Consider the following 15507-nt stretch of genomic DNA (forward strand, 5'->3'; position numbering starts at 1 on the left):
CAAAAGTTTACAAAAATGAGCCAGGTATGATAGCATGTGCCTGTAGTCCAAGCTACTCAGGAGACTGAGGTGGAAGGATTCCTTGACCTGGGAGGTCAGGGCTGCAGTGAGCCATTGCACTCCAGCCTGGGCAACAGAGCAAGACTCTGTCTCAAAAAGCTCCTTTTGACAGATACACAATAACTACAAAATTAAAAATGTCATAAAACAATATTGAAGATGACTTTTAGCCAGTTTTTATAAATTTTTTTTCATCAATTGATGTAATAACCATATGATTATTATCTTTAGCTTGTTAATATTGTGAATTGCTGTCTTAGTCATTTTCTGTTGCTGTAACAGAATATCAAAAAATGGGTAATTTGTAAAGAAAATACATATTTCAGATTGCTGGCAACATGGCCAAATAGAAACAGTTCCAATCTGCAGCTCCCAGCAAGATCAATGCAGATAGTGAGTGAGTCCTGCATTTCCAACTGAGGTGCCCGGTTCATCTCCCTGGGACTAGTTGAACAGTGGGTGCAGCCCACAGAGGATGAGCCAAAGCAAGGTAGGGCGTCGCCTCAGCCAGGAAGCACAAGGGGTATTGATGAAACGTATCTCAAAATAATAGCTATTTATGACAAACACACAGCCAATATCATACTAAATGGGCAAAAACTGGAAGCATTTTCTTAGAAAACTGGCACAAGACAAGGATACTGTCTCTCACCACTCCTGTTCAACATAGTATTGGAAGTTCTGGCCAGAGCAATCAGGCAAGAGGAAGAAATCAAGGATATTAAAATAGGAAAATAAGTCAAATTGTCTCTGCTTGCAGATGATCTGATTTATATTTAGAAAACTCCATCATCTCAGCCCAAAATCTTCTTAAGCTGATAAACAACTTACAGCGAAGTCTCAGGATACAAAATCAATGTACAAAAATCACAGGCATTCCTATGCACCAATAACAGACAAACAGAGCCAAATCACGAGTGAACTCCCATTCACAATTGCTAAAAAGAGAATAAAATACCTAGGAATACAACTTACAAGAGACGTGAAGGACCTCTTTAAGGAGAACTACAAACCACTGCTCAAGGAAATAAGAGAGGACACACACAAATAGAAAAACATTCCATGCTCATGGATAGGAAGAATCAATATAGTGAAAATGGCCATGCTGCCGAAATTAATTTATAGATTCAATGCTATCCCCATCAAGCTACCAATGACTTTCTTCACAGAATGGGAAAAAACTTTAAACTTCATATGGAACAAAAGAGCCTGCATAGCCAAGACAATCCTAAGCAGAAAGAACAAAGCCGGAGGCCTCAGCTTTGAAGTCAGACTTTAAACTGTATTACAAACTATACTACAAGGCTACAGTAACCAAAACATCATGGTACTGGTACCAAAATAGATACATAGACCATTGGAACAGAACAGAGGCCTCAGAAATAACAACACACATCTACAACCATCTGATCTTTGACAAATCTGACAAAAACAGGGAAAGGATTCCCTGTTTAATAAATTGTGTTGGGAAAACTGGCGAGCCATACGCAGAAAGCTGAAACTGGATCCCTTCCTTACACCTTATACAAAAACTATCTCCAGATGGATTAAAGACTTAAACTAGGACCTAAAACCATAAAAACCCTAGAAAGAAAATCTAGGCAATACCATCCAGGACATAGGCATGGGCAAGAGTTCATGAATAAAACATGAAAATCAATGGCAACAAAAGCCAAAACTGACAAATGGGATCTAATAAAACTAAAGAGCTGCTGCATAGCAAAAGAAACTATCATCAGAGTAAACAGGCAACCTATAGAATGGGAGAAAATTTTTGCAAGCTATCCATCTGACAAACTGCTAATATCCAGAATCTGCAAATAAATTTATGAAAACGAACAACCCCATCAAAAAATGGGTGAAGGATATGAACAGATACTTCTGAAAAGAAGACATTTATGCAGCCAATAGACATATGAAAAAATGCTCATCATGACTGGTCATTAGAGAAAGGCAATCAAAACCACAATGAGGTACCATCTCACATCAATTAGAATGGCGTTCATTAAAAAGGAAGTAACAGATGGAGAAGATGTGGAGAAATAGGAATGCTTTTACACTGTTGGGAGTGTAAATTAGTTTAACCATTGTGGAAAATGGTGTGGTGATTCCTAAGGATCTAGAAATAGAAATACCATTTGACCCAGTAATCCCATTACTGGGTATATACCCAAAGGATTATAGATCACGCTACTATAAAGACACATGCACACATGTTTTTTGTGGCACTGTTCACAGTAGCAAAGACTTGGAACCAACCCAAATGCCCATCAGTGATAGACTGGATAAAGAAAATGTGGCATATATACACCATGGAATACTATACAGGATGAGTTGATGTCCTTTGCCAGGGACATGGATGAAACTGGAAACCATCATTCTCAGCAAACTAGCATTAGGAGAAATAGCTAATGTGGATGATGGGTTGATGGGGGCAGCAAACCACCATGGCACATGTGTACCTGTGTAACTAACATACACGTTCTGCACATGTACCCCAGAACTTAAAGTATAATAAAAAATAACTTTTAAAAAAGAAAATACATTTTTTTGTCTTAAAGTTCTTAAGTCCAAGACCAAGGTACCAGCATCTGGTGAAGGCCTTGCTGTGTCACAAATGGTGGAGGACATCACATTACTAGAGGGCAAGAGCGTGCTTGCCATCTCAGACCTCTTATAAAGCCACCAGTCCCGTCATAGGGACTTAACCCTGATTAACTTATCCAAGCTTAAAATTACCTTCCAGAGGCCCCACTTCCAATCAACACATGAAATTTATGGGGGGCATTCATACCACAGCAATTAAATCAATTGATTTTTAAATATTGAGCAATCCTTGCATTCCTGTAATAAACCCACTTGGTCTCAGTGTGTAATTTTTAAAATATATTTTTGGATAGAATGTGGCAGTGTCTTGCTGAAGATTTTTGTCTCTCTATTCATGAAGAATACCAATCTATAGTAGCTGCTGTTATAGTAATGTAATGCTAGCCCCATAAAATGTGTTGGGGACTGTTGTCTTCCTTTTATATTTTCTGGAAAAGATTATGCATAATTGCTGTTAATTCTTTAAATGATTGTAGAACTTTCCAGCAAAACCATTTACACTTGGAGATTTTTTCATAAATTATTTTAAATTATGAATTTAGTAATTATGAGATTATTCAATGTTTTGGTAGTTTGTGGTTTTATTGGTTCATTTTCTCTAAATTGTTTATGTGTGAAAGATTTTTTTGTATTGATCAGAAGCCTGGGAAGCAGTAAGAAAATTGTTTTTTGTAATATCCCTTTATTTTTTTATGTCTGTAATGTGGGATCTGTAATGATATCTTTGACATTCATGATTTTCTTTTTTGTCAGTATTGCTAGAATTTGTATCAACTATATTCATTTTTCAAAGAACTATGTTTTATAGATTTTTCTCTCCAGTACTGTTTTCAATTTTACTGATTTCTACATTTAAAAACTTATTTCCTTCTTTTTGCTTTTTTGGGTTTATTTTGTCTCATTATTTCTGGAGGGGAAAGATTAGATTTCTAATATAAGTTTTTTTGTGCTACAAATTCTCTAAGCACTGCTTTACCTGCATCCCATGTGTATTGATATTTTCTATTTCCATGTCATTTAGCCAATGTATGTTTTATTTCCCTCTTTATATATTTTTCTCTCTAATACGCAGATTATTTAGGAGTGTGCTGTTTTAAGTTCCAAGTGTTTGGAAATTATTTGTCTTTCTAAGATTAATTTCTAGTTTGATTCCATTCTGGTCAGAGAAAATACTTTGTATGATTTCAGTTCTTGTACATTGGTCAGTTTGCTATATGACTTAGAATATGTTTGAAAAACTATATTCTTAGATATATTTTAAAAATTGATAATCTTACATTGTTGGGTAGTATACTGTAAATGTCAATTATATTCCAGGTCTTGGTGTTCTGTTATATACTCTTAACACTATATTGTCATTTGTCTATTTTCTCCTTGTAGTTCTGTTGTTTGTTCTTCATGTATTTTAAAGCTCTACTACTTGCTGCATACATATTTAAGGTTTTTACGTCTTCTTGGCATACTGACCTTTGTATCATTATATAGTGTCCCCCTTTGTTCCTGATAATTTTCTTTGCTCCGAAGGCTTTGTCTGATAATAGTATAGCCCGTACAGCTGGCTTTTTTTTTTTTTGAATGGTATTTGCTTGACATTTTTTTAAACTCATATTTATTCAAAACCTACCTATATTAATTGTATTTGAAGTGTGTTTGGAGTAGACCCTGTTTTTGTTTCTTCTGGATTCAAATGCCATGTTTCAGTATTGACTGAAACTTTGGTAATTTGCCTTTAGAAAGAACTGAGAACTGTTATTTCTGATGATGCTAGTTTCTTCCAGAGACAGGATGTGTTTTCTTCTTCCAGGTCGTTAACATACTAGAAGCCCAGAAAGCAAAGCTTTAGATCTTTCAGATTCATACTCCCACATCGGAGTAAGCCCCCTTAGAGACCAAATCTACGACAAGTGTTATTATTAATGGTATCAACTCTGACCTGGATTATTTTTCAGCACTGCAAGTCCACTAAGTAGCACTGCCTCTCTGGTGCTTGCCAAACCTAGGGAAAATGCAGCAGCTATTTGGGATAGGGGATGGAGCAAAGAGGAGGATGCATCCTGCTACTTCCAGGGATGGTACTCTCTCCTCTTCCATCACTAGCTTGAGTGAAAATCCAGGAAAGAGGTATTTGATTGGTATATTCTACGATACAGGTATCTGACTGGTATTTCCTATAACTGTATCTTAGCTGCAAGAGATGCTGAAAACTCCAAACCTCAAGCATCTTAAGGTTTTATAGATGTTGTAGGCAGATTTCTAAGATGTTCCCCAATATCCTTTCCTGATATTACATCTGTAATTCTTTTATTTTGCATGGCAAAGGAATTTAGCAGATGTAATGAAGGTCTCAAATCATTTGATTTTGAGTCATAAGGGATGTTATCCCATGAGTCTAACCTAATTATGTAAGTTCTTTAAAAGCAGAGTTTTCTCCCACTGGTAGCATAAGAGGGAGTCACAGAGATTCCAAGTGGGAAAAGGAGTTAACATGCCATTGCTGCCTTGAAGATGGAAGGAGCCCGTGGTGAGGATATGAAGGGCCTCTGAAAGCTATGAGCAGCCCTAGCTGACAGCCAGCAAGGAAACAAGGACCTCAGCTCAGCAACAGCAAGGAAGTGAATCCTGCCAATAACAGAAATGAGCTTGAAAGAAGACACCAACCTCCAGATGAGAAAATAGTCAGCTAACACTTAGAGCCTTGTGAAACTCGAAGCAGGGAAACCCTGCCATGCTATTCTAGGCTTCTGACTACACAACTGTGAGATAATAAATGGTGTTGTTTATGCCACTAAGTGTGTAGTAATTTGTTATGCAGCAATAAAAAACTAACATAAAAGAAGTCTTTTTTTTTTTTTTTTTTTTTTACTTCTACCAAGGTTCACAAAGTGGCAAAATTTCACAAACAAACACTAAGGTTCAAATATGAGCTGACCAAATGAATGGCAGGTTATGCTCCAGGGAATAAGGGATCTGTGCACCAAATAAGGTAAGCAATTTAGTCCTGCAGGTTTATGCCAGCTATGTGAAGAAATAGCACAACCCATCTCCAAAAAATGTTCTAGTCTTCTACGGCAGCTGATGCCAGCATGTACCTAAAGAGAAAAGATTAGTCCCCTGAAATGTTAGCTACAGACACCTTTTATTTATTTTGAGATTGATGAGTCTCACTCTATCCAACCAGGCTGGAGTGTGGTGGCACAATCTCGGCTCGCTGCAACCTCCACCTCCTAGGTTTAAGCGATTCTCCTGCCTCAGCCTCCCAAGTAGCTGGGATTACAGGCTCCTGCCACCATGCCCGGCTAATTTTTGTATTTTTAGTAGAGACGGAGTTTCACCATGTTCTGGTTTCGAACTCCTGACCTCATGATCTGCCCACTCGGCCTCCCCCAAATACTGGGATTACAGGTGTGAGCCACCATGCCTGGCACAGATACCTTTTAAATAGAGCTCTGATTTGGCCAAAAATCCAGGAAACTATATACTTAACTGAAAACAACCTAGAGTAAAATAAATGACACCAGCACAAAAGGACAAGTATCTACAAAATCTTTATAAATTCACATATTTTTCTGAAAGTATACAAGCAGTCTCAATTCACTGGGACAAAAGTGAACGTTGTTTTTCTTTAGTAATGAAGTCAATGTACAATTCAGAACAGGTAGGTGTTCATAGAAACAACTAGGTTTGATAAAAAATCCTGTGTTATGTTACAGCAATTCAAGGTTGAAATCAAAAACTGAATGTGTTAAATACTTGCCATATAACAACACTTTAATACACAGCATTGATCTTCTTGCTAAATAAGACTATGATTCATAAGATGCATGTATTTCCAAAGCTGTATAACATTCTTACTTATAAATTAATTCACAGAATTCATACAGTTGCTTTTTAGCTTCAACTGGGTATTAGCAAAAATAATGCAAAATGATTCCCGTGCAAGCACAAATTTGCCTTCCTTCCTAAATAAAACATGACGTTAAATTACAACCTGTTAGCCTCTCCTTTAAAAAGTCTGTGACATTATTAAAGAAGAGACAGAATTCTTGTCTTGCAAACCCCAAGACATCTCTCACTGTGGTCCACTGCTTATTAACACAGTTGCTCAGACCTCAAGGCACTTGGACCTGAAATGTCTTTTACACTAAGAATGTATGCACAGGTCAAAGAGAGCAATCCAAGGGTTAAAAGTCCCCAGTGCCCCACACTGGCTCATTGCCGAGGTGGCAGGGTGCAGGGTGTGTGAGCCAAGCACACTTACCCCTCAACTGGGTTTCTGTAACTTTACAATTTTAACTAGTTAGCAGACAGTAGTTGGGACATGTCACATAGAGATATGAGTCTTCCAATAATGTCTACTTTGCTAGGTTTTATCCCTTTGTTAGAACAGAGAGGGAATATAGCTGCCAGTAAAAATCATTCACCCTCTTAATCTCCCAACCTTCATCATCTCCATGAAACCAACTATTAAAATAATCTTTCTCTCTCTGTGCACTAGTGGAAAAAGTAAAGTTCTACAGAAACTCACAGTTTAGAGAGACTCTGAATACAGCCAAGTAAGGCTTTTAGTGCAAATAGAATGTATTCCCACTAAGGTCAAAAGCTTTCAATTGGGTACCAAGCTGACTTCTTGATATCTTTTAAGGCCTAATTATCCCTTTCTTAAGATTACTGTAGTGTGTTCCAGCTAATTTCTACTTGGAAACAAGCTGGAACAGCTGAAAACCAGGTATTATTGAAGGCAAAGCAGCCTCACGTCAGTTTTTTAATCAGCTCATTTGGGAAGTTTTTTAATTAGAAAGTAGGCTGGGCATGGTGGTTCACACCTTTAATCTCAGCACTTTGGAGGCCAAGGCAGGTGAATCACTTGAGGTCAGGAGTTCAAGACCAGCCTGGCCAACATGGTGAAACCCCGTCTCTACTAAAAATACAAAAATTAGCTGGGCATGCTGGCATATTCTTATAAATCCAGCTACTTGGGAGGCTGAGGCAGGAGAATCACTTGATCCCAGTGAACCGAGATCACACCACCACACTCCAGCCTGGGTGACATGGGGCAGGGGCATCGGGAGTAGGACCCCTGTCCTAAATTCATGGTTTTCTCACATGTGAAACCATCTAAATTCTATGTTGTTAAAGGTAGTTTAGGTTAATTAGTCTATACTTATCTAAAACCAATGTGGGGTGAGATGGATTTTTTTTTTTAAATCCTTAAAGTAAGGCTCTCTACTTTCCTTCTAATGAGGAAAAAGGTGACAAAAATTCAAGTGTCAATGTCCCTTTCCTGGGAATAGGTTTAGAAAAACATAACAGCTCGCCTTCTGAACTCTACCAGTTCCTTCTGAAGTCAACAAAACATTAGAATCAGATTTTTAAAAAAAGAGAGACAGGGAAATATTTACAAAACTGGACATTCCTGACAGATATAAAATCTTGCTAATGCTGGGAAAACCATACAAGGGTGTTTAAAGACAAACAGTAACCTTAGTAAAGCATGATAGAGAAAACCAGGATATGATATGTGTTTTTTAATGCCAGAACATGGTGAAATTAGGAGGAGCAGAGATGACTGATCCCTGAAGTGGACTGCTCAGCTATTCTGCTCAGCCTCTAAGAAGGTCTTCAAAGATGTGGTTAGGTAAAAACTGAGCTGTGCAAACTAACTGTATCCACTGTTCTTCTCACAAGAGAGCAGAACAACCTGGCAAGCTTAAAGGCAAGTGTTTTCATTCTTTTAATTAAATAGGCTGTGATAAAATTAACAATAAAACTAGCCCAAAACCAACCAGCCCACTATGTGTCGTGCAAATCTTGCAGTAACGAAAGACCATCTGAGAGACTACACGTTGGTCTCCAGTCCTAGCAAGCGTCCCATTCTCTCTACATTCTTGTCAATTATAGCTTGACATGTTATCTCCTTGGCACATTCCATAGGAAACCAGCCTCTTTCTCCATCTCGCAGTCGTTCCCCCTCATACCAGCCTGTGAAAAAGAACAGAGTCCACATCAAACAAGTATTTGTGGTGTGCCAGGCTTCAAGAAGAATATGAAAAAGCTGAGACACAGTATCGCTCTCCAGGCTAGGTGCCATGGATGATGAAAGGTAAGGAGAATGAAACAGGGAAAGGTTTCAAGGGGGAATGAATGACATTCCAGGGAAAGAGCCTGAACAGAGGCTCTGAAGTGAAAAGGCTGAGTATCTGAACCTGGGCTGAGCTGGCAAAGGAGATGCTTTGGGTAAGGATAGCAGGAAAAATGATTTTTTTGAAAGGATGAATCTTTGGAGATGAGAACTAGGTCACTGTGGGACTGGGGAACAAAGAAAACTTCATGGTTTCCTTTTGAATAACAAATCAGATGACTGCATCTATATTCAAAGCCAAATTAGATGAATCATAAAGTGTAGATAGATGAGAGGCAGGTGAACATGAGAAAGCTGGAGGGAAAGCCCAAAAAGAGAAGAGGCAAATGTTTCAAAGTCCCCAAAACACCTCTCCAAGTCATCTTTAGGTCTTTGGTAAACCACTGATTTGGGGAATAAAGTCTTGGGGAAGAGGAAAGGAGTAAGAACAGAGAAGCAACAAAATTAGCCTTAGTGATAAGAATGCAGTACATGTATGTAATCTCATTCACGTATCAAGATTTGGAATACAGGCAATGATGACAAAATGAGACTCCTCTGGTCTGTAGAACTCTGAATCCTGGACCACCAGTGTCCCATAAGAACGCTCCCACTCACCATCGCTGACACGTTGATAGATGAGGACAACGTCTGCCACCTGCAGGGAGAGTTCATCTGGCTGCTTGGAAGTAAATGACCTAACGATTTCCACCTGGGTCAGTGCTGCGGCAAAGAGGACATACTAAGTTTCCAGTAGCAGAGAAAAAAACACGTGCAATCCAACAGTGTACATTTACTCGTTTTTCTCTGTAACTCAGGGCCAGCACTGAGGGAAACAAGTTGGGCTTCTAACAATAAGCAGAACATCTTTTCTAGCAATTCCTTTACTTGGCTATATGCTTTAGAATTTTAGAACCTCAGATTAGAGGCCTTTTATGATGCAAGAATCCCCTCAATAACAGGTTGATCAGGAGTCATTAGTCATGTCACACAATGGAGCAGAAAACAGCCATTTTTGCCTTAAGAAAACTGAGGCATGAGAGAGGTGCTGATGTGCTGAGTCCATGCAAAATATACAATAGACATAGTTCTCCTGGATCTCATCAGAGTGTTTTCCCATCCCAGCAGCAGCACAGGAAAGCTTCCAAAAAAGTTTAGAAATAAAAGGAGTTCTGGCTGTGCACGGTGGCTCACGCCTGTAATCCTAGCACTTTGGGAGGCTGAGGCGAGCAGATCACGAGGTCAAGGGATTGGGACCATCCTGGCCAACATGGTGAAACCCTGTCTCTACTAAAAACAAAATACGGGATTTCCAACTTTCTGGAATCCCCTCCCATACAGTGGGAGCTCAAAAAAATAAAACAAAATACAAAAATTAGCTGGGTGTGTTGGTACACACCTGTATTCCCAGCTACTCAGGAGGCTAAGGCAAGAGAATCACTTGAACCTGGGATGTGGACGTTGCACTGGGCTGAGATTGCACCACTGTACTCCAGCCTGGAGACAGAGTGAGACTCCATCTCAAAAAACCACCAAAAAAAAAAAATGGAGTTCCAACCAAAAGCTTAAAAGACATATTAGACCTCCTCAGAAATGCTGACATGTGACTTCTTACTTAATTTGCTTTTAATATAAAGCTTGATTTTAGGAAACTTTCGGACCATTCTGGCTTTTAATCTAAGCTTAAAGCTGTAATTTTTGAGGATTCCGAGAGAATGTTTTGTCCTAATTCTTTGGATTTAACCTTCCAATTGTAATAACCTAAGGAATCCCAGCATCAATGTTAGGAAGCTAATAAGCACACACCACCACCCTTTACTGCACCAGTTTTTAATTCTCTAGAATAATGAAACACACTTTCTTAGAAGGTCAAAAATGATTGTTAATTTTCTTTAAGATTAAAAATACTTTTCAGATTCTCAGTATGGAGAAGGCTTAAACATTATTAACTAAATTGCTCACTGATAACAGCTAAAAATGTAAAAGCTCTATAGTTCATATAGGGCTTTTAAAATAGATTATTTAACTTATCTTCACAACAACCCCATGTTGTGTATAATGGTGTAACTGACTTGCAGATGGTTAAATAGCTCTGTAATGCTAAGCAACGATTTGCCATGTTTCCACAACAAAGAAGTGCACCTTGGATTTCAATTCAGACCCCTTGACTTCCACAGCAAGTATCATACCCTTCTGGTGTAAAGCAGAAGGAAGGAAACCTTGGAGGAAACTTAGGCAAGGACTGTGGTGGTGTAAATGCATTAGTAACCCGGCGTCCAGCAGGGGGCAGAGCCCATCCATGTTCCCAAGTGGGCTTCCCCTTGAGAGCACTTACAGGTTCGGTCTGCTGGCGGCTTTCCGCTGCTGTGTCCCAGGGCAGTTATCCAGCGGGCTCGCTCACTCCTAAAACAGAAGGCAGATCCAACTGAGAGATTCAAGGTGTATAAACACAGAATGGAGTGTGTTCTAGACAGCCAATGCAAAGCCATTTCCAGAAAACAGATTCTCCAGAGAGGTACGGTAAAACAGGGTGAGAGTTGTTTAAAAGTGATAATCTGGAAATCTAAAATAAGCAAGAGATTAACAATCATTGTCAAAAGATTCTGAATGAACTTGGCTTGTTATTGATTAAAAGGAACTTCTCATATAACAGTTTAAAAGTTAATAAGGAGCTGATTACACAAACACACTATATCCCCAAATGATATTTTACATCCTCATAATTTGATGTTTAACACTTCAAAAGCAATGTTTCATTTTTTAAAAATCCTACTAATTTCTGAACTTCCTCCCTACTTCCCCTTCCCACTCACTCAAACCTTTCAGAAAAGATAAGAAACTTGACATATTTAGTTGTGTCATCCCTCATACAACTAATTTTGCCAAATATGAGCCTTACTGAAATAGAAATTATTTGGCCACTTATACACTGTTCCCAAATGTCTAAAATGGTTTAATAAGTATAGGAAAAATGACAAATATTTTTAATGTAATATTAAGTTATAATTACATAAAAATTAATTATTTAAAGGATCAAAAGTTTCAGATAAGCAAGGACTGTTCTACCTAATGCAGTTACCCTAGTTTTTTATTTTGAGAATCAAGTATTAAAATTGCAACTAATATTGCCCCCGCCATATACATACTTTTAAGTCTCTGTTTTTATCAAACACATGCTACATTCAGACACCACACTCAACGTCCACTATTTCTTTTTTTTTTCTTTAGATTACTTAGTCTTGGATATGTGACATCCACTATTTCACGTAATCCTCCCAAAAGCCCATTTGAAGGATACAAATACCAGACAGAAGTTCAGAGGCAAGCGATTCAAACCAAAGTCAATTTCTACTGTGCCACTCTATATTCTTAAGAAAAAGTGCCTTCATGACAAACATTTGGGGGGGGAAGTCTATTCTCTCATAGCAGCCTGAATCTACAGATGCTTGTCGCTGTCACCCCACCTTCATCCCCACATGCATCCTTCTAATCCAGGCAGAGAGGACTTACCGCACTGGAACACGACACCCTGGCCCCAGCCTTTCCTATTCCTTCCCTCTGTTTTTACCTAGATATGCCCACTCATTATTGCCATTTAAATTTCTTATTGAGGAATAACATACATAGCATAAACTGAAGTGTGCACAGTGTTTACTTGCCAAGACATGGATGCACTGGGCAGTTCCATTCTGTCCCTTTCCAATTAATAACCTCTGTCCAAAGGTAACTGCTATTCTGTTTTCCATTACCAAGGAATTTCTATTACCATGCCTCTTTTGTCCTTTTTGCAGATGAAATCCTTTAGTGTGTACGCTTTTGTATTTGGCTTCTTTTGCTCAACATATACCCACTCAATGTTGAAAACACATGGCTTGCTTCCTCCAGGGCGCCTCCTCTGATACATAAGCCAATCCTTCCATCCTCAACCCAGTCTAATAATCCTGTCATCCCCTCTGCACAATTCTATTACACTGCTGGTCAACAGTAAGCCTCAGAAAAGCAGTCAGCTTATCCATTTGGTTCACTGCATTATCTCTAGAACACTGCCTGACACATAACAGGGGTTCAGTACACATCTGCTAATGAATGAATCCTATAACTCATCGTATATTGAGTCCAATCATTTACTGACTCATCTGCTTCTCTTACCAGGCTATAAACTCCAGAAGGGCAGGAATTAGGCCTTGTTCTAAATGATATTCTGAAGCATGTATGTGTCAGCTATGGTACTAAACAATTCCAAGTATCATCTAATTTTTACAACAGTCTTGCAAAGAAAATATTACCAAAATTATTTCTGTTTTTTCAGAGGACAAAGGAAGTCTGGTATGTTAAACACCTAACCCAGGCAGTCTGAAATCAAAGAGCCAAGATTGCACCACTGTACTCCAGCCTGAGTGAGAGTAAGACTGTCTCAAACACACACACACACACACACACACACACACACACACACACACACACACACCTAATACAGGACAAAGGGCTGTACAATAGTTCTAGAAGAAATCAGCAAAGCACAACTTCATGTAAAATAATTCCCAGGCAAACACTTATATCTTTGCTATCATCTCTTTATTGGGAATAAGATCTATTTTTTACTTGGGCTCAAGTGGAATTTCCAAAGTACAAACCCAATCGAAAACTAAATACTTCATGAATGGAAGAGTTGCTCACCAAGAGAAATCTAAAATGACACATTTGTGTGTCTCAATGCAATACCCAAACGAGTTATACTGCTGTCTCAATGCCATACCCATACAGCCCGTACTGCTGTCTTCCTGGAGCAATTAAAGCAACTTGGAGCCATTGAGGCAGATCTTCCTGTACAGAGACACTGTCACTAGCACTGAGGGGCCAGTCTCAGCAGTGGCTTTGCCCTGCCACCAGTTTCCAAAAGTCCAGATGAAATCTTTCACTTATGTGGCATGCTGCCTGGATGCTAATGGCATCCCTTAGACACAGCTTCCCCTCACAGGGACTCCAGAGGATAGAACAAGACACTTCTTGTTGCCATCACTGAAAGGCACCGCTTCTTGAAACTGCTTCAATTGAGTCAGTCCCCACCCCACTCTTCGATGCTGTCAAATCCGTGGGACTTCCCTTGGGGCTTCCAAGGGCCTACCAAGGAGCTTCCCCAGCTATGAAGCAGAAAGCACTACATTTCTAAAGCAGGAACTAAGTTGTCGTAAGATGAATTCAAAAGGACAGGAAAAACCAGGGCATAGACTTATCCATTATTAAATTTAGGTATCAAGTCTAGGGCTCACTCACAGACATCTATTTTTTTCAGGGACATATTATCGATAGGAAACAATTAAAATGAATTCAAAATCTACCACACACCCAGTTCATAGACGTTTCCCTTTGCCCAAAATGACAGAATAAACAATGCTACACTAAAGTCCACCTGCAGCATATCAACTTTCTCTTTAATCTTTTTTTTTTTTTTGAGACGGAGTCTTGCTCTGTCCCTCAGGCTAGAGTGCAGCGGCGAGATCTTGGCTCACTGCAACCTCCACTTCTCGGGTTCAAGCAATTCTCCTGCCTCAGCCTCCAAGTAGCTGTGATTACCACCGTGCATGGCTAATTTTTGTATTTTTAGTAAAGACGGGGTTTCACTATCTTGGCCAGGCTGGTCTCAAACTCCTGACCTCGTGATCTACCCGCCTCGGCCTTCCAAAGTATTGGGATTACAGGTGTGAGCCACCACCCCTGGCCAGCATATCAATGTTCAAGTCTAACTTGACCACTCCTTCCTTCACCCACATTAACTCTGCACAGGCCCTGGGTTGGGTGGGGGGTGCAGAGTGAATACACTGGAGTCCCTTGCTCTTCACAGCCCTCAATACGAAGGAACACACAGAAAACACTCACAAAACCCAATACAGCAAGCAGTGTGCTGAAATGGAGCACTCTACCAAAACATTTCACCTAGGTAGAGAAAGACTAAATTGGGAAGAGACTCTTTTAACTTCTATATCCATAAATGCAGTCTTTTCATAACCCTCAAGTTCTCTCTGCATGGCATGAAATGATGTTTCTACGGTTTCCTATCAGCTGTGGTAGCACCTTGGCCTGTCTCTCACATAATTCATTATGCACAGTAGGTTTAAACTTAATTGCACAAAAGCCAAAGATACAGTAAAGTCTCACTTCTTATGGAATACCAGGCATCAGCTAGAAAGATAGATACCGACTGAAAAAGCAGGAAGTAGGCTTTGAAGTAACAGAGGCAGGGCTGCAGGTGAGACTACACAGAACAGAGCACTGGCAGAGGACTCCATCACTAACAGGGTTTTCCTGATTCCTCAACATAAAAAAAGAGCCCTTAGTTGCTCTTTAACCTTCCATTTATCCCTCCTCAAATGGCATTTGACCAGTTACCGTTTGTGTTTCTTCTCACAGCCTACACATTTACCTGTGGTTCCTTTTGAATTTTCTATACCCACGGCCTTCGAAAAAAGTCCTTCAAACCTTTGTAAAGAATAGGATTGTGAAGATGGTTGTTTTTGTTCATTCCCTCACATATTCAATTCAACTAGATTAGTTCAGAAAACTGACCCATAAAACAAAAGCCATAGCATGAAAAACAGTTATTAAAAACGCTATGAGACGAGACCTTAAAAACTAGATACCATCTCAACTTGCTAAATTTTAAAAAATCTACCTGAAGCAAAATAATATCCCTAGCCCACTAAGATTTCTAAAATTTAGATTTT

The 15507-nt window shown here is 39.2% G+C and overlaps 1 protein-coding gene across 2 annotated transcripts in view; it reads right to left on the reverse strand.

Annotated features, from left to right (window-relative positions):
* Positions 1–6196: 6196 nt before the first annotated feature.
* Positions 6197–15507, reverse strand: part of ARHGEF26 (Rho guanine nucleotide exchange factor 26) — a 137493-nt gene continuing 128182 nt past the window's right edge. For both annotated transcript variants that reach the window (XM_002759476.6, XM_017965740.4), the window contains 3 exons: positions 11121–11188; positions 9404–9508; positions 6197–8646 (listed from right to left, as the gene is read on the reverse strand). In XM_002759476.6, coding sequence (XP_002759522.3) covers positions 8504–8646; positions 9404–9508; positions 11121–11188 — 316 coding nt within the window. In that variant the 3' untranslated portion in view covers positions 6197–8503. The remainder of the gene's footprint in view (positions 8647–9403; positions 9509–11120; positions 11189–15507) is intronic.

Source organism: Callithrix jacchus, chromosome 17, assembly GCF_049354715.1.
Source record: "Callithrix jacchus isolate 240 chromosome 17, calJac240_pri, whole genome shotgun sequence".
NCBI lineage: Eukaryota > Metazoa > Chordata > Mammalia > Primates > Cebidae > Callithrix > Callithrix jacchus.